Genomic DNA, 20,887 nt, shown 5'->3' with positions numbered 1-20,887 from the left:
TTACTGGGTTCAGTAATCCTGTGGCCAGTTAATGATTGAGGTAGGACAAGAACCTTGATTCCCAATGCTGTTCTTTCTCCTACAAAACTGTATAATATAGTTTCTGTGATTCTGATGAGTTATGGTAAAGAACTATCAGAATGACCCAATAATTCTATATTATTGAATGTTTTTGTAATTTTATTACATACAAATCCTGTGAAGGCTAAGAAAGTATCAGAGCTTGTAGATAGTTTTTGTTTGGTTACTTAGGACTACTTTTTAATTATGTTAGCAATTGTATGAGCTGTGACAATTAAGTTCGAGAACTTGTTGCAATGATGTTGCTAACCTTTTTTGATATCAGAGGGATTGTTTTTATGAATTTGTACCAACTGGACAGTTAACCAACTTTACTATTTGGAAGTGCTGCAAAGATTGTGTGAAAAAGTTAGACGACCTGAACTTTTCGCCACCAATTCATGGCTCCTGCATCACGACAATGCACCAGCTCACATGGCACTGTCTGTGAGTTTTTTAGCCAGTAAACAAGTAACTGTATTGGAACACCCTCCCTACTCACTTGATCTGTACCCCAATGACTACTTTCTTTACCCGAAGATGAAGGAAATATTGAAAGGAGGACATTTTGATGACATTCAGGACATCAAGGGTAATACGATGACAGCCCTGATGGCCATTCCAGGAAAAGAATTCCAAAATCGCTTTCAAGGGTGAACTAGCTGCTGGTGTTGGTGCATAGCTTCCCAAGGGGAATACTTTGAAGGTGATCGTAGTGATATTCAGCAATGAGGTATGAAGCACTTTTTCTAGGATGAGTTCCCGAACTTAATTGTCAGATGTCATATACAAAAGTTTCTAAAACACTGGTTTATTATCTATTATGTTAATAGTATTCTCCATGAGTTCTTGTTTACACTGTTAATGGGCAGAGCCAGGTCTTTTTTATAATAGACATTGGCCATAGTAAAACTTATTTTACTAATATTTATCCAGATTATTGAAAATACTAGTAAACTATATGCTGCTTATTTCAAGAGTTTAGTTCTTGAGCAAACAACTAAAAGCTGTAAAGACAGTGGTTGGAATGTTTAGAGGACTAGTCTAAAGTAAATCATTCAGAAGAGCATTGGTAGAACAAAAAATTATATATTCTGTACTTAAAGTATAATTGTGTAGTTGATAAACCCCAAGAGAGGCTAATTTAAATGAGAGTAACCTAAAAAGTGAATGGTTCTACAGTCTGGAAAGACAGAATGAAAGGAACGAATCGGTTGAGTCCCAGGTTTATTTGTTCATTAGATTTCTGTATGTTAAAGTTAGAAGAGTATTTCTATTTGTGTTTTTGTTGTTGCTGTTAAAAGCGTTACTGATTAAAAAAGATACATGTTAATTGTGAAAAATGTTCAAATAATGCAGGAAAGAGGAGAGAAGGAGTGGGGGGAGAGGAAATGTTAGGAAGGAGAGGGGGAGAAAACAAAAGACTCACTCTAAATGCCTCCATTTATAGATAACTTGTCACTAATGTTAATAGTTTGGAGACCTCTTCCGACATGTCTATGAAGACCTCCTCCTGAAATTTGAAGAAAGCAAATTTAGAAAGGTGGTGCTTGGAAACCCAACCTTATTCAATGTAGAATAAATTTATGATGGGTTGATGTGAAAAATCGTAACAAATTTAATGTCTTTAAATCCACAAATGTTGGTCTGTAATAGGTTAATAATAATGATCAGTGCAGCTGAATGTATCTTGTGTGCAGCTCTATCCGTTTGTGGCTAACCTTTTAATGTCAGAGCAGACTCTCGGTAGACTGTTTATGCATGGTGCCACCCAACATAGAAATTCTTCTATGTTTAATTAGATGGCTTTTAACCAGCTGGAAGAAGTGACCAGGTCTTCTCTTGAGAATAAAAGAAGTAAAAGGTTTCAGATTCTGACAGAAAGTTAGCTGTAAGAGAGAACTTACTGACATTAGGGTTTTAAATTTTGTTTTGGACTAATGAATCTTTAAAGTCTTTACTAATAAGAACAGACTCTCCACTCAGATGGGTTGACAATTGATATTAAGTTTCCTTTTGTTCATTCATATCTTAATGGGTTGGTAGCTGGCATATATTAGGATGGACTATGATAATCGGGGAAAGCAAGAAGGGACTTGGTAATTTAAATAATGTAGCTGTGCTAATTCTTAGAGAAAAAATTGAATATGTGGAAAATTCCAGTAAATTTAAGAGGATAAAATATTATTTTGCAGGATATGGTGATAATTTGATTAGATTTTAGTGGTGTCTTTCAGATGAGGGAACAAAAGCAGAAATGGGAAAACGTTTGGAAGATATTGTATAGAGGCTTTATGAACACGAATAATTAAAGAAAGGCTAGAAATAGATGCTGCTACTAGTTAATTGAATGCTGACTAAAGAGTGAGGAATTTAGGGGAAATTGAAGTTGTTGACCAGGAGCTGACCTGTTCAAAGTCATGTTTTATAGGAAGGTTGCTTTGATTACTGTGTGCAGAAAGAGTTGGGAGTTGGGATAGGCTGTAATAACAAAGGAATGAGTCATTGGCGACCAGATAAAGGTAGTGTCAGTGTTTTCTGTAAAAGACTCAATTTTCCATTAAGTTATAGTGATGCAGTCGGATCAATGCTGTTAAAATAACTTCGTAAGTTTTATCTAGTACTGTGCAAAGGAAATGGAAGTAATTTTAAGTAATTTTTAATGCTTGCATGTTACATTTGCATATTATGGTTTGTCATATAGAAGGATATGCTTAAAGATTTCATACAGATTTTCAAAAATCTGCGCAGTCAGTCATACTACAAGGGATGATTCCTGTCAGAGCGGTGCAATATAGACGATTGTTGCAGGAATGAAAAATTCTTTAAAATATATCTTTGGAATGTATGATGCTTTGTGAAGTGCTTTTGTTTGTTTGTTTTAGTTTTTATATCTCTTCTAAGTTCTTTTTTATGAACCTTAAAGGATTTGCTTTTTAAGGAGCTGCCAGAAAAATGGATACTTATCTACTAATGTATTTCTCTTTTTTTTCCTGTAACTGGTGGAATTCTTTGCCATTTAGATGTGATGTTGAAATTCTCTGCTCCTCCTCTTTACAGTTCCTTTAGCTGAATATTTGTACTTTTCATCCTTTATTTCTAAAGTCCATTTCATTTTCTCTTTTCATCCCTTCAGGTTACTAATTCATTTTCTCTTACATGTAGATGTAAAAGATGTTTTTTACTGTTTTGTGATTTTGAAGAAAAAAACAGTACTGATGTGCTTAATATTAAAGATAGTAAAAGATAGAAGTTGGAGTGGGAAAATTTGTGAGAAGAAAATGTAAAATATAAAATATATTTGGTTTTCATCCGGTTCCTGGCACACAGTCCCTAAAACCCTGGTGATATCCCAAGTGAAAGGAATATCTTTTGTTATTCAGAACAAGCCGTTTCTGTCACACCTGGGTTTATGCTAATGAAGTGATTTAGGATGCAATCCCTCCATAGCCTCAGGATGGGGCTGTTTGTTTACCAGACAGACCCAGTGATTAGAGGGTTGGAACTTTAGCCCTACCCATTTTCCTCCGGGGAGGGGAGGGGCTGGAGGTTAAAACTCTTGAACAACAAGATTAGATAAGCTTCCTAGTTGTTAAGTGAGCCAGGATGGCATCTCATCCCAATTCCACGGAGACAGAATTTCCTGCTCTCGGAATCCTCTGGACCTCACTCAGTGTACTGCCTCATCTGTGTGTTCATCTCCATCCTTTAGTATAAACTGGCTAATGTAAGTAAATGTTTTCTCTGAGTACTCTGAGTAGCACTAGCAAATTAAATTTGAGGAGGCAATCCTCGGAACCTATAATGTATAGCTAGCTGGTCAGAAGTACAGGTAACAACTTGGACTTGGCATCTGAAGTGGAAACAGTCTCGTGGGACTGAGCCCTTCACATGTGGCATCTGATACTATCTCCAGGTAGAGCATCAGGATTGAGTTAAATTTGTAGACACCCAGTGTCCTGAGAGTTGGAGAATTATTGGGGGTGTTGGAAAACACATCAGGCAAACTATTTTCACAAGTAATGAGTGAGCGGGTCTGACAGATTATAGTTATTTTGAGCCATCCCAGGAAAATAAGTACGAATTTTCATGTTAGGTTTAAGAGGACCAGTCTAGCACAATTCTTTTTTCCCCCTCAAACTTAGCCGTTTTATTAAAAGAGATAACCAATTAGGAAATCAGAAAATGTGATTTTGGTAATTTGCTAATTCTGCTTAGCAAAAATTTGGACGTGAGACCTAATTAAAATCATGTTAAACAAAAACCTTTGTGACAGAAAGCTTTTGTGAAAGTTTACTGAGCCATATGCTAGCCAGAAAAAGGACCAGGTCCTGGGATATACGTCTAAACCACCAAGAGCAGCAGGGCTAGCGGGAGTAGACAAATGTGTCCGCAGTCTTGGACGGGGCTCTTTTATACAGTGGATTTGGGGAAGAAAGATGTAAGTTGTTTTGAAAGAATTTACAGTGGCTATAGATAAGGACGGGGGGAAAAAGTGAAGGGGGGCAGTTCTGGAATACCGGCATAGTCCATAAGGAAGAGGTACTTGCTGCTTCTGGATTGCTTGTATACGCGTAAGCACACACAGTACTTGCTGCTTCTGGATTGGCTGCACAGCGTAAGCACGAACGCTTGCAGTGCCGGCTGGTGGTAGCTGCCCGGAAGTTGATTCAAAGTTGTAACTCACCTTCTGGAATGTGAGCAGTCTTCTGTTGCTTTTGGCCTGAGGCTCCGTTAACTAATTAACCTCTTACCCCTTTCTCCCACCCTGCAGTCTGTTGTAATTTAACTTTAGACATCTCAGAATTTTTCTCTTGTCAGTCAAGTTTTGTATCTTGACAAATGCTTTATGTTTATATTAATTTAATAGTGACTGACCAAAAATGTGTATACTGGGAATGCTCATATACTGTGTTTCCCCGAAAAGAAGACCTAGCCGGCCAATCAGCTCTAATGCTTCTTTTGGAGTAAAAATTAATATAGGACCCGATCTTATTTTACTATAAGACCGGGTCTTATATAACATAAGACCCGATCTTATATTAATGTTTGCTCCAAAAGAAGCATTACAGCTGGTTGGCCGGCTAGGTCTTCTTTTCGGGGAAACACGGCATGTGAGGTTGACCGTTGTGCAGAGATGCAGATGTGAGCCTTAATGCTATGCCCGGAGTGAGCGCTGGTCAGTACCGCGGACCCAGGAAATCCGTCGATTTCTATGTTAGAACCAGTGAGTGTTTCGAAGTACTTTGGCCCAGGAGATCCTTTGTCACCTCTTTGAGTAAATTGTAAATGACAGGTATTACCATCATCAGACTTCAATCTCGAGAATCCTACAGATTGCTAAAGCTTATAAATGAACTAACTCCTGGGGTTAGCATTGTGCAAAATTAAAATGTCTAGACTTGAAACTATCCAAATTTGTATTACTGAGTATTCCCAGATGGAGCTCAGATGTTTCTATGTTCCTTTGATCCCATGTTCCTCCGGGGCTTTCAAACTTTGGGCTTCCTCTATTTGCCTGTCCACTGGTTGTGTACTTTGTGTCAGTCCTGTTGATGGCTGCAAAGAGAGCAGAGAGAACAGTAGGAAATTGGTTGGGGAGCCTGGTAGAGGGGTGTTGGGAATGAGGTGGAATTGGGTAGCCAAGGAATAATAAGTATTTCTTGGAATTCTCACTTTTGCTTTTTACATTCTTCTGTTTTGGTTTCCTTCTTGTTTATTTTTATTTTTTTATTTTTTCTCTCAGAAACTCCATTTCATTTCAGTTTGCCTAAAGAAGGTGATATCATTCCACCACTGACTGGCGCAACTCCACCTCTTATTGGGCACCTAAAATTGGAGCCCAGGAGACACAGCACTCCTATTGGTGAGTGACTAAAATGTAATACTATTTAAAGCAGAATTTTTGAGATACCATATTTTATGCAAGTGATTTCTTTTAGATCTGAGGAATTGGGCCTGCGTGATAAGGTTGATTTTTGTCTTAGGCAGAATAAGTCTGTGATGTCTGATTCGATGAGTTTACTCCCAGGAGATACTGAGTGGTGATGAGAGGAAAGAAAGGTAGAAGGAAAGAAGAAAAAAAAAACCTGTAAGGATTTTATTCTGTTACTTGCAAGGCAGTAGAATCTGAGTGCTAAGCAATGATACAGAGCGGTCTGTAAGGGAGGGACAGCAGGTAGATTAGAACTATTTATTCAGTACCCTGGCTGATCAGTCTGCTGCTTGACAGAGCAAGAAAGCTTAGCGCCTTCTTTCCCAAAGCAGCCCGTAGTCTTCTACATTAACTTATTTGTTTTCTCTAGTCAGTGCTGGGAGGTAACAGTCATGTCGCCTGGAGTCTCCTGCTACCTATGCCTGATGCTGGCAGATGTGGGTTGGCTGAGGGCTCATGCAGCATCCTTTGTCCAGATGCAGAAGTGGAACTGAATCCTGTTGCTCCTCTTAAGACCAGGTGTCAATACTAGTGCGTAGTTGTTGATACTTGTGACAGGTTCTATCCTAGGAACGAACCCCTTTCAGTCTTGCAGAGCTGTGGAGCCAAACAGGCAAATTGATGACCTTGAATTATTGTTTTTCGTGTTTGTATTTTAGTGTTCTTTCTTTCTTCCTCCTGCCTCCCTTCTTTCAGATATTAGCAACTATCCAGAAAGCACCACGGCAACCAGTGATGTCATGTCTGAAAGCATGGTGGAGACCAATGATCCCATACTTGGGAATGAAAAAGGAGATTCTGGGGCTGCCCCAGAAATGGATGATAAATTGTGTCTAAGAATGAAACTGGTCAGTCCTGAGACTGAGGCGAGTGAAGAGTCTTTGCAATTTAGTCTGGAAAGTAAGTTTTATTTTATGTTAATCTTGGGTTTAGTAGCTCCAGATCATCTGAGAAGTATTGATTATATTTCTTCTAATTATAATGATTGATACTTTTATAATTACATAAAAATATTTGTAACATCTTATTCTCATGGATTTAATTCTTTGCTTTTGGCCAGTCACTGTCTGAAGATGCTCCGTTTTATAAATTATGGTTCCGGTTGTATCTCTGTATTAAACCTGTGTTGATATTAAGTAATTGGTTTCCATATTCAGAAACAGTTCAGAAGAGGGTAGAAAATTTAGGATTGTGGATTCATATTGTAGGTTTAAGTTGACTATTTCCCGCATCAATTGCAAGTTGTTTAGTATGGTGAGAATACAGAGAAGGCACAAGGAAGGGGCTGCAAAGTAGGGACCAGAGTCTGAAAGGCTTTTTACATCATGTTGAGAAGCTAAAGAATTTTAGGCAAGGGAGTAATATGATCAGATTTACTTTTTTAAAAGGATTAATTGTTTCAAAACTTGTGCTTTTGTGTATCATCCTTGCCTGGCCCATTTCCTATGCTTCTGCCTGGCAAACTCTTTCTTTAACCAGGAAGTGGGGTTATTAGTAGTGAGGACGAAGATGGGATAAACTTGAGAGGTGAATAGTATAATAGAATAGAGACAACCTTGGGTCCAGTTGAATGTAGAGTCGGGGAGGAACAATGATAGCACTCCAAAGCAGATATCCTTGTTTCCGTTTTATTGATGAGAAAACTGGGACTGAGGGAGGTTTTTAAGTTATATTTCTAAGGTCACAATAATGGGAAAGAAGTAGAGCTGGATCTGACTCCAAAGCTTATAATTTTTTTACTAAGTAGTTTGTAAATGCTGTGTAATGGAGTTAGAAGAGGAAGACGTCTGAAAAGAGATTGTAAAGGAACTTTCAGAGAAGAGGACTAGGAGCGTCCAAAGCCATGGAAGGTTGTGGGGAGGAGAGGTACAAAGGATAAAGTCAGGCAGAAATGAGGTCTAGGAGGATATATCTGAAAATGTACATTAGGCTTGGCAGTTAAGATCCGTCTGGTGACTAGCAAGAACTAGTTCCATATAGTGGTTTGGGTGGGAGTTTACTGAAGGTAACTGAGGAGTGATGGGGAGAAGAGGCAGCAAGTGTATTCTGCTTTTGAGACGTTTATGTGAAAAAATATCGCAAGTTAGAAGGAAATGCCGGATTAAAGAAGATTTTTTCATTTTTAGGCAGAGAGAGACCTAAGGAGGTTTATAGACTGAAAGGAAATCTCCAAGAGAGATGGGTTAAAAAGGAGGGAATCAGTGAAATAGATGATGGATCAGGGTCCTGAGGGAGTAGAGTAGGTTTTCAGGTGTGAGACAAGCTCCCTTTCGAAGACCGCAGATGGAGTGGGTGAACTTGAATAAGAGGGACTTCTCATTCTCTGAGAACAAAGAAAAGAAATTTTAGCTAATTATTTTGAGTTATTATATGCCAGGCGTAGTACATGGACGGTTCATTAAATCTCCTAACAAACTTGGTAAATGTAGTAGCCTGAATTCACAGTTCCAAGAACCAGAAGTCCAGTTCCAAACTACATGGCTATTCTGCTTCTCAGTGCTTATTGATTTGTGCTTATTGATCTTAGAACCTCAGTAGAAATTAAAATATTACATGTTTCTGATGGAGGAATATTTTCCTGTGAGTCCCCAAATGATGTAGATGATGTTGGATCTGCCAGCAGTTTCTGGGTGTGGGCCGGGATCATGTCTCGAGACCGAAGAATGGAAACACGGACCCAGGCGAGGCAAAGAGTTTTAAAAAGAGGATAGTTTATTGAAAGCAAAGAGTCAGAGCTCCGAGTGGGAGGGGGTCCCGAAAGGGGGTGGCCCCGTGACTAAGGCAGAAGCTCTTTCTCTTATACCTTTCCTTGCCTGTTTGGGGAGGGGAGCTGTTTGAAGAAGGGAACTTGTTTGAAGAAGGGAACTGGCGCCTTCTAATGAAATTCGTCTACCAGGTTTGTTCTGCTTGCCCATCCTGAATTAGCAGGAATTAGCAAAGTAACCCACTCTTTATCAGATCTGCTCCATTTGCAGGCCAAAAGGAATTTTATGATTAATCTCAAGGCCTTGTTACATTATGTTCTGGAGCAAAGGAGTGATTTCAAAACCTGGAGTTTTAGGATAGGGCTGTGTTTTGTTTATTCTACCAGGGACCTCCCTGTCTACCTAGGGACGTGCTATCCTGTATCATTTCCATTCTTATTATCATCATCTTTGAAATCAAGTAGGGCTTTTCAAGAAAGTATGTGGTAGCCTTGAATCTTTAGATTCCAAATTACAATTGGGAAGATCTAAAATGGAGCTAAAGGTTAAGGATGATCGTATCAGTAAATATTACTGCCTTTCCTGGAAATAGGAGCACAGCATCAGGCACCACACTCAGATGGTACTCATTTCATCCTCTCAACAAACCGATGATCTTGGTCCTGTTTTATCTCTATTTTATAGAGGAGGAAACTGACTCAGAAGATGAAGTTTACTTCCAGGCTGGACTACTTAGTGCTGGAACCAGGGCCTGAGCCAGGTTTCTGTTTCAGAGCCTGAGCTCGACCCACTAAATGTTAGTTGCCTCTTTGATGGACTGTTTAGATTATGTTGGGTCATGACATTTTATAAATGTTTTAAAATATTTGTCATTTTCTCTAAGGCAGCAATAAATTGCCAATAAATAAATTTTAATCCCTTGACATTAGAGACATTGCTTTGAGAATATTGGATTATTTTCCATATTACCCTTATTTTTTTCTTGAAAATGTGTTTTATTTTTCAATCATCTGTCCCCAAAACACATTAGGAAGAACTTGAGTACCTTCTTTGTGTGGGTTCTTGTAAAACAGCATCAACATAAGATATTTTCCTACATATATTTTATTAAAGTTTTTTGTTTGTTTTAAATTTATTTTTTAATTTTTATAATTTGTTTTTCATTTTATATTTTCTTACTACATAAGTTTTAATTATATAAGAGATGAATTGAGATTCAAGAGATGTTTCATTTTCATTTTTAAGTGTTATTTTTAGTAATTGTATTTCTGGACAAATTGATTGGTTGTCTGTAGGAAGTATTGTAAGGGAGACTATCTTCTGTTTTGAAATTTGACCCTCTAGTGTAATTCGATTTAACAATGGTAATTCAGTGTGGGGCTTTTCTTTGCTTCCCTCCTTTAATGACTGTTTGCTCAAGTCTATATCCATTCGTTTTAATGACCTTATTTACACTGACTTGGAAAAAGTCTTTTCAACATCTGCGTAAGACAGATGCACCCTTATCCCCAAAATGAACTAGACTCTGGGAAGTGCCTTCTTTTCTTTTTCAAATCGCCCAGGAGTTGCTTGGCCACCTCCCCCTTTACTTTGTTCTGCTTCTTCTTACTCGTCTGTAAAATCTTTTGGCCATGCAGGGAACGGGGGAGCTGGCCTTTGGACAGGAGTCCACCATCCTCCCAGAGTGCCGGCATTCTGAATAAACCTGCTTTTCTTTCCACCAACCTTGTCTCTCGCTTATTGACTTTACAAGTGACAAGCAACTGGACCTTAACCCGGTTAACAGTGTGAAAGAAAACTGATTGGCGGAAGTGAGACAAACTTATACCATTAAATTATAAGAAATCTTTTTATGTTCACTTATTCTTGCCCATTTCTTTCTGTTATTTGTTGCAAATACTAGTAGAGCAAGTTTACAGGTATGATACTAACTGAATATTTTTCCTTTCTCTCTTTGCTTTTGTTTTTATTCAGAGCCTGCAATTGGTGGAAGACAAAATGAATCTACTGCTGTTGCTGAGGCTGTTGCCAGGTAACCAGAGCTGGTTGCTATTTAGAGGAGTTTAATATACAAAACCACTGGTAGTGAGGGGAAGATGATTTATCAAGAGAGGAAAAAAATTTAAAATGAAACTCCAGCATAAGGGATTTAACAATGTGCTGAATCTAACAAGGGCTTTCTTATTAATATTTTAAATCTAATACTTAGAACTAAGATATTTAAAGATGCTTCTCTGTCTCCCTTTTGTCCAGGGGGGACTGTCCTTTTTTTCTTTTTCTTTGGTGAGACTGAAACTGTTTTGGTGAGGAAATAGAGGGTTTAACAAGAGCCTCAGACCTGTTCCTTTTGAGATTCCCCTACTGAGCGGTAGCCTCAGGCCTGCCAAATCAACTACTGTGTGGAGTTGTTATTTTCGCTTTGTCATGAATGGTGTAATGCTTTGAGGATGAATATGACCCCATCCTGAGGCTCTGGTTGGTAAGCTTTGCCATCTGGTGGCTGTGAGAGTAGAATTCTTTTATTGGTTTGTGGCATGAGTCATCCAGCATGAAATTACTAGGAGCAGTTGGTGAAATACAGACGAGGATTTTTAAATCAGCCTAGGCAGGTAATGCAAATAATGTACAGCGGCTAGGTGCAAGACTGTGAAGTGTTGAGGATGGTGGCCAACTGAACTTGTGCCCCATTTCAAAGGGGGGTAGTCCCTGTTCGTCTCCAGCCTATTGTCACCATGTAAGAATGCAGACTTGTTGCCAAATCTCTAATTTTTAAAGAGAAATCTAGATTTTTAAAAATAATGTTTCTTGCTTGATGGGTCAAATAAGACCCGCTTGTGGACTGAATTTGACCACCCAGTTGCAAGTTTCTGGCCCCTATCTAAATCCTTTGATCTGTATTTAGCTATATCTCAGATTAGTTGTTCTCTGGGTTCTTACATATTGAATCTGAAAGATAAGTACTTTAGGGTCCTTCCTCAGTTGAAGACTAATGATTACTAGTCTGAAAGTTGAAGAAAAGGGAATTTTATACTTGATATCTTTGGTTATAATAGACTTGTATACTAGATACAATTTATTAGTCTGTATGTGTGCCCAAGAATTGGGAACAAAATAAGCTGCTGAAGTTTCCCAAATCCTTTGGGCAGAATGTAGGGATAGAAAAAAAGGAAAATACTTGAGGCAGAGAGTTGGATTGATGGATGACAGAATGAAATGAAATTCATTGGTATTGTTGTAATGCATATTTTGTATATGAGAATCTAGATTTTAAAAGTCTTTGACTATTTACCGTTGGGTTCACCATAAGAAATCGTTTAAAGTAAGCTCTGTTAGAATATTTTCAATGCTAGTGTCTTCCTCTGCATTTCAGTGAAGCAGTCCCAGTGTTTTTAATAAACAGTGTCATCCTTAACGGGGCTGTGTTCAGATTACTGCTGCATATTCTTTCTCTCAAACAGTTCGTTATTGAAGGTTTCAAGCATATACAAAAGTAGAGAAAATAGTATAATGAACCACCCAGTGTTAAAAATTACCAAGTCATGGCTAGTCTTGATTTGTTTATAAATACTTGTAGCACTCCTCCCCACTGGATTATTTTGAAGCTAATTCCAGCATTGTATTATTTTATCTGTAAATATTTCAGTGCTATCTCCAAAAGATAAGAATTCCTTTTTTGAATTTAACCACAATACTGTGATTCCTTAATATCATCAAATATTCAGTGTTCAGGTTTCCCTAATAGCCATATATATATATATATATATATATAATATATATATATATATATATATATATTATATATATATTTTTTTACAGTTTGTTTGAATCAAGATCCAAACAAGGTCCACACATTGCAAAATGGGACCCTCTTCTCTTTATTTTCTCCTAGTGATATATATGTTGAAGAAGCTATATTTTGTGTCCTATAGAGTTTTCTGTATTCTTCTTAATTTAAATCTCTTTTAATCTATAGGGACCCCCCTCCCTCTTTTTTTGTTTTCTTCTAGCAATTTATTTGTTGAAGAAACTGGTTTTGTGTCCTGTAGAGTTTTCTGCATTCTGGACTTTGCTGATCGCGTCTTTATGGTATTTAATATAGTCCTCTGTCCAGTTTATTTCCTGTGAATCTTCCTTGAGAATTTTTAATTATGCTAATTTTTGAAACAAGTATTGTATGAGAAATTTGCATTTTATTGTTAAGGCAGTTTGCAGTTTGGGATGCAGGGAAAGGATTTTATTCCCTCTGTGCCTAAAAGGATAATCTCCAGAGGTACTTTTTCTTTTAAAACTAAGATAGTATATTGCTTTAATTTATTATGTTAGTCCCCAGAAGACCATGCCTTTGCTTAGCTGTGAAGCCCGGCAAGCAGATGAGGCTCGAAGTCAGGATTCCCGCTCTGCACCCATCAGGTGAGCATTCTTTTCTTTTCTTTCTTTATTATTATTATTTTTTAATTTGAAGATCTAATTGGCTTTATTAAGCCAATTTATTAAGCAATTCATAAATCAGGCAATACCCTATCTAGCAACTATAGGGAGCTCCCGAGCATTATTTTCATAGCATCTTTTGGCCTATAATGATTCATAAAATGGTTGGTGCCAAAACTTGAGCTTGCTTTTTTATCTGAGGGACTGTGACATACTCCAGATGTATTTATAGATGAGATGTCATGAGAAGTTTTATTAAATAACAGATTTTGCCTTTGCCAGTTCTAGTGATTTGAAATGGTTCGGTCTTCATAAATTTATGAAAATATATCATTCTATATTTTTAAGATTCATTCCCTTTTTCTTAGTTTTGGAAGTGTTTATTTTTAATAGGTTTTTTATTTTCCTGTAGTTTTCCATAGGGCAAAACTGAGGTGCTCAACATCCCAAATTTAAAGTTTGTCAGACTTGATGGAATTAAGATTTTTCCATAATTTCTGTACTCCATAATCTCTTAGAACAGCTTTGATGCAGAAAAAAATTTTGAGTTACAAAGTATTTCTTCTCTATTTAAATAATTAGGGTATCTTGTTTGGAATATATGAGTCTTCTATTTAGTATATGAAGTAATGGCAATAGAAATAAGCTTTTATTTTCATTACGAGGGGGTATCTGTCATTTAGAATTTAGAGATTTTGTAATTAGAGAATATGATAATGTTTTGTCATTAGATATCCAGTAGTGTTATTTGCAGCATAATTTCTCTGTTCTTTATTGATAGAAATACTAATATTTAGAAGAAACATGTCTGCATGTCAGGGGTTGTTTTTTTGGGCATTCAGATTATTAAATGTAGTTTTTTGACATTCTTGGGAATCAAATAGCCCAGGTCATATTCTCTTATGTTATCAAGAAACTTCTTGGGTGAAATGCCTCTTCGTGTGATTTCCTAAAGTGGGATGGTAATAGTCCAGCAATTATTAAATTTATCAATGGCACTGTGTTGCCTTCCTATTTTATTAGAGCATCTTAAAATAGAGGGGCCAAGGTGCTAGTGATTTTGTTTAGCCGTGGCAGAAGAACAAAGGCTCGAGAGTCCAGATGGATTGACTCCAGTTGCTCCACAGATACACCTGTACTCAACAGAATGGCTAGACGTTTGTTAAATATGGAGATTTTTTTCTCTCTCTCTTTCACTTTGGCTTAATTTTTGTCCAGGCTTTTTCTGCTAAAATTTCTTTCTTAGCCTCAGTTTCCAAATCTGTCATACAGTGACCAGAGTAGAATTGTAGTTGGACTTCATGAGAGAGACGTGTGGTCCTTTTAACAATATATTGGATTTTTCTTCTAAAATTCTATTCTGGTGCTAAAGATTTCTTTTTTATTATTTCTTGGGACATAATTTACATCTCCATTGTAGGTATTTCTTGGTTGCTTTATTTATGTGTAAGAATTTATGAACTTGGTAGGAGTGGATAACACTTTTTGTGTGTGTGTTGCAATTGTTTTGTTTTTTTTAACCTGCTGTTCTATGTTGACCTTAATCAGCAAATCTTGCCAACCACAACTGTGTGTGTGTGTGTAATATGAACCTGGGGGGAAATGACTGATTTTATTTGACTGATGCTAACATGAGAATGATAAATACCAAAATTCTGATATTTGATAGGAATCTGCTAAATATTGCTAATATTGCAGTGAGATACCTTTGGTCTTTAAAGAGAGAGGAACTGTTCGATTCACCAACCCTTTGAGGGGAAAAAGAAACCTAGTATTTGTCAATTAAGAATTCTTGAAATGATTAATCAAGTCCTGTCCCTTCCAATTTTTGACTTACTTTCATTGTTGCTTAGCTGTTGATATGTTAGATATCTTAAAGATTCAAACATGAGTAATTCATTTTATAAAGAAAATGAATTGCATCTCCTTAATTGCTTTGTCTTACGCAGCAAATATTGATTGAGCATCTGCTCTGTACCTAGCACTGTGTTAAGTAATTTTTATATACGATCACTTATAAACCTCATCAGAGGTAGGTGTTATTAATCTGTCTCCTGGTGGTCTTATTCTTTCTTACCTCTTCTTCGTTGGACCATATCCACATTCAGTAGAGATTTCTGACACAGGACACAAGCTGTAACAACCAAATGTTTGTCAGGCTCTTCTTGGCTAGAACTCGATTCTACATCCTTCTTTGATTTCCTGTTTTGGTAAACTGAGCTAAACAAAATAGAAACCTCAGAAACCTTTTCTCTTTCTTCAAGATCCAGAGCAGAGCAAGCCCAAAAGGGTTCTTCATGCTTCCTTTCTTTCTGCCTACCCGAGTCAGCTCACCTCCTAAAGGTGAGAATTCCTCCCAAGTTGGAGATAGCTTTCTCTGTCTAGATGAGTAGTTCCATCTTTCTCTGGCCACTTACAGAAACCACTTATAGCAAACCACTTATGGTTTCTAGATCCTTTATCATCCTGGATATTATCTTTGGGTGTATTTCAATTTATGTCTTGTAAAATGTGACATCCCAAACTAAAACAGATTCCAGATGTGATCTAACAATGGTCATTTTGCAATGGATCCTTTTATGTTTATCTTGGCTGTTATAACTTAATGCAGCCTAAAAATACATTAGTGTGTTGTTTGTAGTATACTGACTCATTTGAATTTGTAATTTACTAGAAAATTAAAAGTTGTGGGTACTTTCTATATGAATTTGCTTCTTATACAGTCAGCTTATTTAATCAGAGTAGATTTTTGCAGTTTATTGATTGAGAGAACATTAATTCTTTAGTTCAAAGTATTCTTGTTATGCACTTAACTTTATGCTAAGCCCCTGTTAGGTATTTTAAATATAAAGATAAATAAGACATGAATATTAAGATTCTGTGTAGCCTGCTCACTTGGAGTTAATCTGGGCCTTTTTTTTCTGGTGTTTTGTTAAGGACATTTAAGAAAGCCCCTAGGCAGCTTAGAGTTTCATGGTATTTGATTTGCAGGAGACGTTTATCAAATGCTATGGGATAAATGAATGACCCTGATAGCCAAATGGTAAGACTAATGAAAAGAAAGGATTTTCTTAAGAAAAGGCTGCATCTTAAGAACTGTCTTTGAGGTACCAAGTCATTCTGAAATGGTTAGTTGTAGATTACCACTATAGCCAGCAAAGCTAGAATCTCACCTCCAACTCTGTCCTTTACAGATTAGGTTTCTTTTCCTAAAATTATTAGTCATGGATGGGGCAGGGGTTCGGGGGATGAATGGTATCTACAATGCTAGGAGTCATTTAAGGAATGTTAGAACCATCTATAAAGTCGAGTACCTTTGACCTAATTAATCTTTTTTGAAGTAGATCCCTAAGCTGCCTTCATTGTCTATGACTTCTGTAATAGCTTTACATCTTTTTGTTTAATTTGTTATCCTACGTCAGAGGTCACAGCTAGTGATGGGAAGAAGTTTTAATGACTATTTCATCATCATGGTGGAATAGTCTTTTGTGCCATTGTTTTTTCACAGGAATGAAGTTATGAGAAACCTTGTAAGGTGATATGCATGATCACCTTATTTTCTTCCTTCCTCACATTTCTCAGATTGTCAAATTATGGTCTCCCCCTGCCTATATTCATTCTCTCTCACTTTTACTTGACATGGTTTTTTTATGTGATTGATTTTCAGGGGGAACTTACACCATTTTCCAAGTACTCAAAATGAAGAAGAGAAGGAAAAATTGGAAGGTGACCAAAGGACCAGGCAGCACCAAGAGCCTGTGAAGCCCAGTAGCCCTGTCAAAGAGTCTGCTTCTCCTGCATCCCAGCAGATGGCCACACAGGGGCTGTCCAGTCTTCAAGGGGAAGCAATGGAGACAGATGTTCTCGAAGGCCAGAAAGAAGGATGGACTGTCAATCAGGAAAAACCTAGTAAGGCCTTGCTTGAAAGGCCCAGCCAAAATGACGTAGGAATCCAGACCGTAGAATGTTCCCTATGGGTTCCAGAAACTGTTTCAGCAGCAACCCAGACTGTAAAGAATGTGTGTGAACAGGGGACCAGTACTGTGGACCAGAACTCTGGAAAACAAGATGCCGCAGTTCAGACTGAGAAGGGGACTAGTGAGAAACCAATCAGTGCTCCTGGGGATGATACTGAGTCACTCCATAGCCAGGTGAGGGAACTCACAGGGTACCACAGGGCCCTGCTTTCGACTCTCTGGATTCCTGGAGAATTTAAGTTGTGGTACATTTACCTAATGATAATTCTTAACAGTCTTGTACAGACCAAAAGGCAAAAACAATCTATCCAGGATAGAGGTAGAGTAATGAAAAGTATGGGTAGCTATCACCAGTAGTCTTAGGGAAAGTGGAATAGTGCTAGAGTTTGTCAAGTAGGTCTGTATTGGAAAAGAAAGCCAGGCATATAGTCTGAGTCCTATAATATTCTTCTAAACTGTTCAGTCTTTTCCTTCTGTCAGTTTTTTCATCCTCCTTCATAACAGAGCTAATTGCTTTTCCTCCAGTGTGTTTCACCAAGGTTACCAGGAACTGAGAGGGTAGAAAGTAAAGGAGAAGGGAGTACAAGAAGCATGAAGGATTGTGTATCACAGTGTTGGAAACAAAGAACAGTAACAGGAATAGAGAGAGATGGGGCAAAGTCTCCGGGTGACTAGGTACTGCAGAAAGGTGAAGACGAGGTGTAATGGGAGGAAAAGGGTTAGGGCTGATGAAAGTGAGGCTGGAGGGAGAACAGGTTCTTGGGAGTAGGGTAGGGAAGTAGTTCCTGTTTATTGAACACCTACAGCATATCAGCATTGTGCTCAAGAGGACCCATGAGGTTGGTATTATTCCCATTTCACAGGTAAAGAAACCAAACTGAAGAGAGGTTAAGGAACTTGCCCAAGATTTTGCCATCAGTAGGTGGCAGAATTGGAATTTGAACTCAGCATGTCTACTTCAGAATGGATATTTTTTTTCCTTATGCTATGTTGCTTTTCTATATTTTAAATTATGGCCTGTGTGGTTTTGTTCTTTTTATCTCTAAAAATTCTATTTATATTAGATTTTTATAGTAACATAGTCTGAGACCTAAGACCTTATCCGTTCATACAGATTGAAAATAGCATTAGCCTTTTGGTTACGGGGGCTATATAGCATATCACACCCCATTTTGCGTCTGGTTTTTTTTCACCCTGAATTTAAAGTGTTTGCATTCTCCCACATAATTTTGGTTTTTCTGCCTTTATAAAAAGATGTCAGTCATGTAGGCACCACTGTTTTATATTTTCCTTTTCCTTCTCATATTCTCCTATAAAATGGGGAAATAATCCCTGCTTCTGTCTCATCATGGTGAGAGGAGCCATTGAGCCAGTGTGGTTAAGGCCCAGGCTTTGGCATCAGACCATTTCGTCTGGATATTATGAGGATGAAATGAGAGAAGGCACGCAAAGCCCTTGGCACTGGGCCTGGCATATAGTAAATGCTCTAAATGTTGGCTGCTGCTACTACCTACTGACGATTTTTATTTTAAATGCTCCTACTGTTGCTGCTATTCACACCGCAACCACTACTGATACTGCCAGTGTTATACTCCTGTCACACAGTGTGATGTCACACATTTGAGAACTAGTTGCTCCTGCTAAGGGAAGAAAGATGCTAGAAAAATACAGATGGTGAATGGGTAGAGCCTCAGATGGGAAAGACAAAGAAGTTCTGGAGATGGATACATTGATGTTTGCACGACAATGTGAATGAAAACAAACAAGGCTGTCTGGAGTTTCCAAGTGCCCTTTTGTATCCCCTGCAGTCTGGGTAAGACTCAGGCCAGTGCTCGGAGAAAAGTGTAGGCAGCCTACCTTTGACATTCCTTGAATTTTCAAGTAGGCCTGGAGGTTTTCTGTGAAGGAAAAGTGCGGTTTTATTTTCATGTTGTCTTTCCTTAAAAACGACAAGACAAGGTCCTCAAGTTACTTAATCTTAACAGAGACCACTTTTCAGAAAACTATTTAGAGAAAGTAAGGGTAAGCATAGCTTTCTTTTTATCTGCCCCTTTCCCTTCCTTTCTTTCTATCAGACATGTTTAAGTGTCTCACTTGAAGTGATCATTTGTCTGGCTGTTGTACGGTGATAGAAGGATTACAGGTAGGCTTCTTGGCCTCATTGCCGGGATATGTAAAGCACTGAAATCTTTCAGACCCTGGTGATCCATTGCCTGGCTGTGTGTGCAGGCAGGAGGTCCCGGCTGTCATGGTTCTGATGCAGGGGCACCCTGATGATTGAGGCATGACAGACCAATGCTCAGACCCTTTTATTCACCAGTGTTGTATACACAGGAGTATTTTAAGGAATCGGTTGAGTAAGTTTCCATGCTTTTTATTTTATTTATTCACATAATTTATATAGCTCCATGTTAATACATATTTCACCCCTGAGATGGAGTTGGAGTAGGAATTATTCAGGTAAATTATTGAAAGCTATAGGTAAATTACTATCACATTGTCTGGAAAAACCTAGAATCACCATTATTGCAGTGGAACATAAAATTTTTTTGAAAGACTTGTATACCTTAACTGCTGAAAGTAAAAGCGGTCTACTATAGGGGAAATCAGAGTGGGGAGAGAAAAAAGTATGCATTTCTTCATTTCTTCCTCCTCAGAGTTACAGAGCCAGTTGGGTAGGGGGAGGGCGTGAATGTGGGTAAATGTGATATAGGTGTTAATGAGAAAACATGTAACAGTTGTCATAAAAATGTAGGTTTTTACTGAAAGAATTTAACTGTTTTTATTTATGGTACAACTAGATACACAGTCCTAATTTCTAATGTTTTCTGTTTCTGGATACTAGCTTAGCTCTTTAGTTATAATCTATTATCTGGAATAGATTAAATATTTTATATTTAATTCTAGAAGAAATCAACATATCTTGTTCCAGGTATAAATCAACTATAGTTCACTTACTAATGAAGGTAAAAAAGACTGCATTGAGATTAACAGATGTAATTTGGGTTTTATATAAAGTTCTTAAGAATGCTTTTCTTTAAAGAGCTGTTGCAAGTATAAGCTTGTGTACTGATTACTATCAGCATCAAAACCAGAAAGATTACTATTTAAAAATAATGAACTTTCAGGAGGGTCAAATTTCACTTAAAATCCTAGATATGAGTGCTATATGTTAATGATTTTGATTTAGACAGAAATATGTCATAAATTTTGGTGATATGATATAAATTCTTCCTAGGCTCTGGCCAAATAGCTGGTCCATCCTTGGTTTTGTCTATAGGTGAATTCACAACAAAGCAGCTGGAAAATTCCATCACACTACATTCATGAAACCTCTTAACGATGCCTATCATGAAGAAGTTGATTTGTGCTTCTGCCAAGTTGCAGTGAGACCCATGCTTGTGTTGTGTATTTTCTGTCACAGGGAGAGGAAGAGTTCGATATGCCTCAGCCTCCACGTGGCCATGTCTTGCATCGCCACATGAGAACAATCCATGAGGTTCGCACGCTTGTTACTCGTGTGATCACAGATGTATATTATGTGGATGGAACAGAAGTAGAAAGAAAAGTAACTGAGGTAACACATACACTCGGTCTGTGGGACACAGTTATTTTGATAGTAATAGAAAAATTACCCTGGCACTTCACCTCCATCTCCTTACCCTCCTTTCCTGTGCAGTTAGCTACTGACACTTTTTTTCCTTCATCTTTTTAATAAAGAAAGATATAGGAACTGGGTTAGAAACCACGAGTCCTGAGTTCTGTGTCTTTTCCAACCATGG

General features: G+C 37.7%; 1 protein-coding gene across 3 annotated transcripts in view; it reads left to right on the top strand.

The window, feature by feature from the left end:
- TP53BP1 (tumor protein p53 binding protein 1) overlaps positions 1–20,887 on the top strand; it is a 70,852-nt gene that overhangs the window by 31,782 nt on the left and 18,183 nt on the right. For 2 of the 3 annotated variants that reach the window (XM_081049256.1, XM_081049254.1), the window contains exons 13-18: positions 5,807–5,926; positions 6,692–6,895; positions 10,675–10,732; positions 13,024–13,110; positions 16,796–17,279; positions 20,530–20,682. In XM_081049256.1, the coding sequence (XP_080905382.1) occupies positions 5,807–5,926; positions 6,692–6,895; positions 10,675–10,732; positions 13,024–13,110; positions 16,796–17,279; positions 20,530–20,682 (1,106 nt within the window). The remainder of the gene's footprint in view (positions 1–5,806; positions 5,927–6,691; positions 6,896–10,674; positions 10,733–13,023; positions 13,111–16,795; positions 17,280–20,529; positions 20,683–20,887) is intronic. The other variant, XM_081049255.1, reaches the window with a different exon arrangement.

This window comes from Rhinolophus hipposideros (assembly GCF_964194185.1).
Source record: "Rhinolophus hipposideros genome assembly, chromosome: 5".
Taxonomy (NCBI): domain Eukaryota; kingdom Metazoa; phylum Chordata; class Mammalia; order Chiroptera; family Rhinolophidae; genus Rhinolophus; species Rhinolophus hipposideros.
Note: the sequence above shows the minus strand (reverse complement) of the source record. Positions and strands in the feature narration are given on the sequence as shown.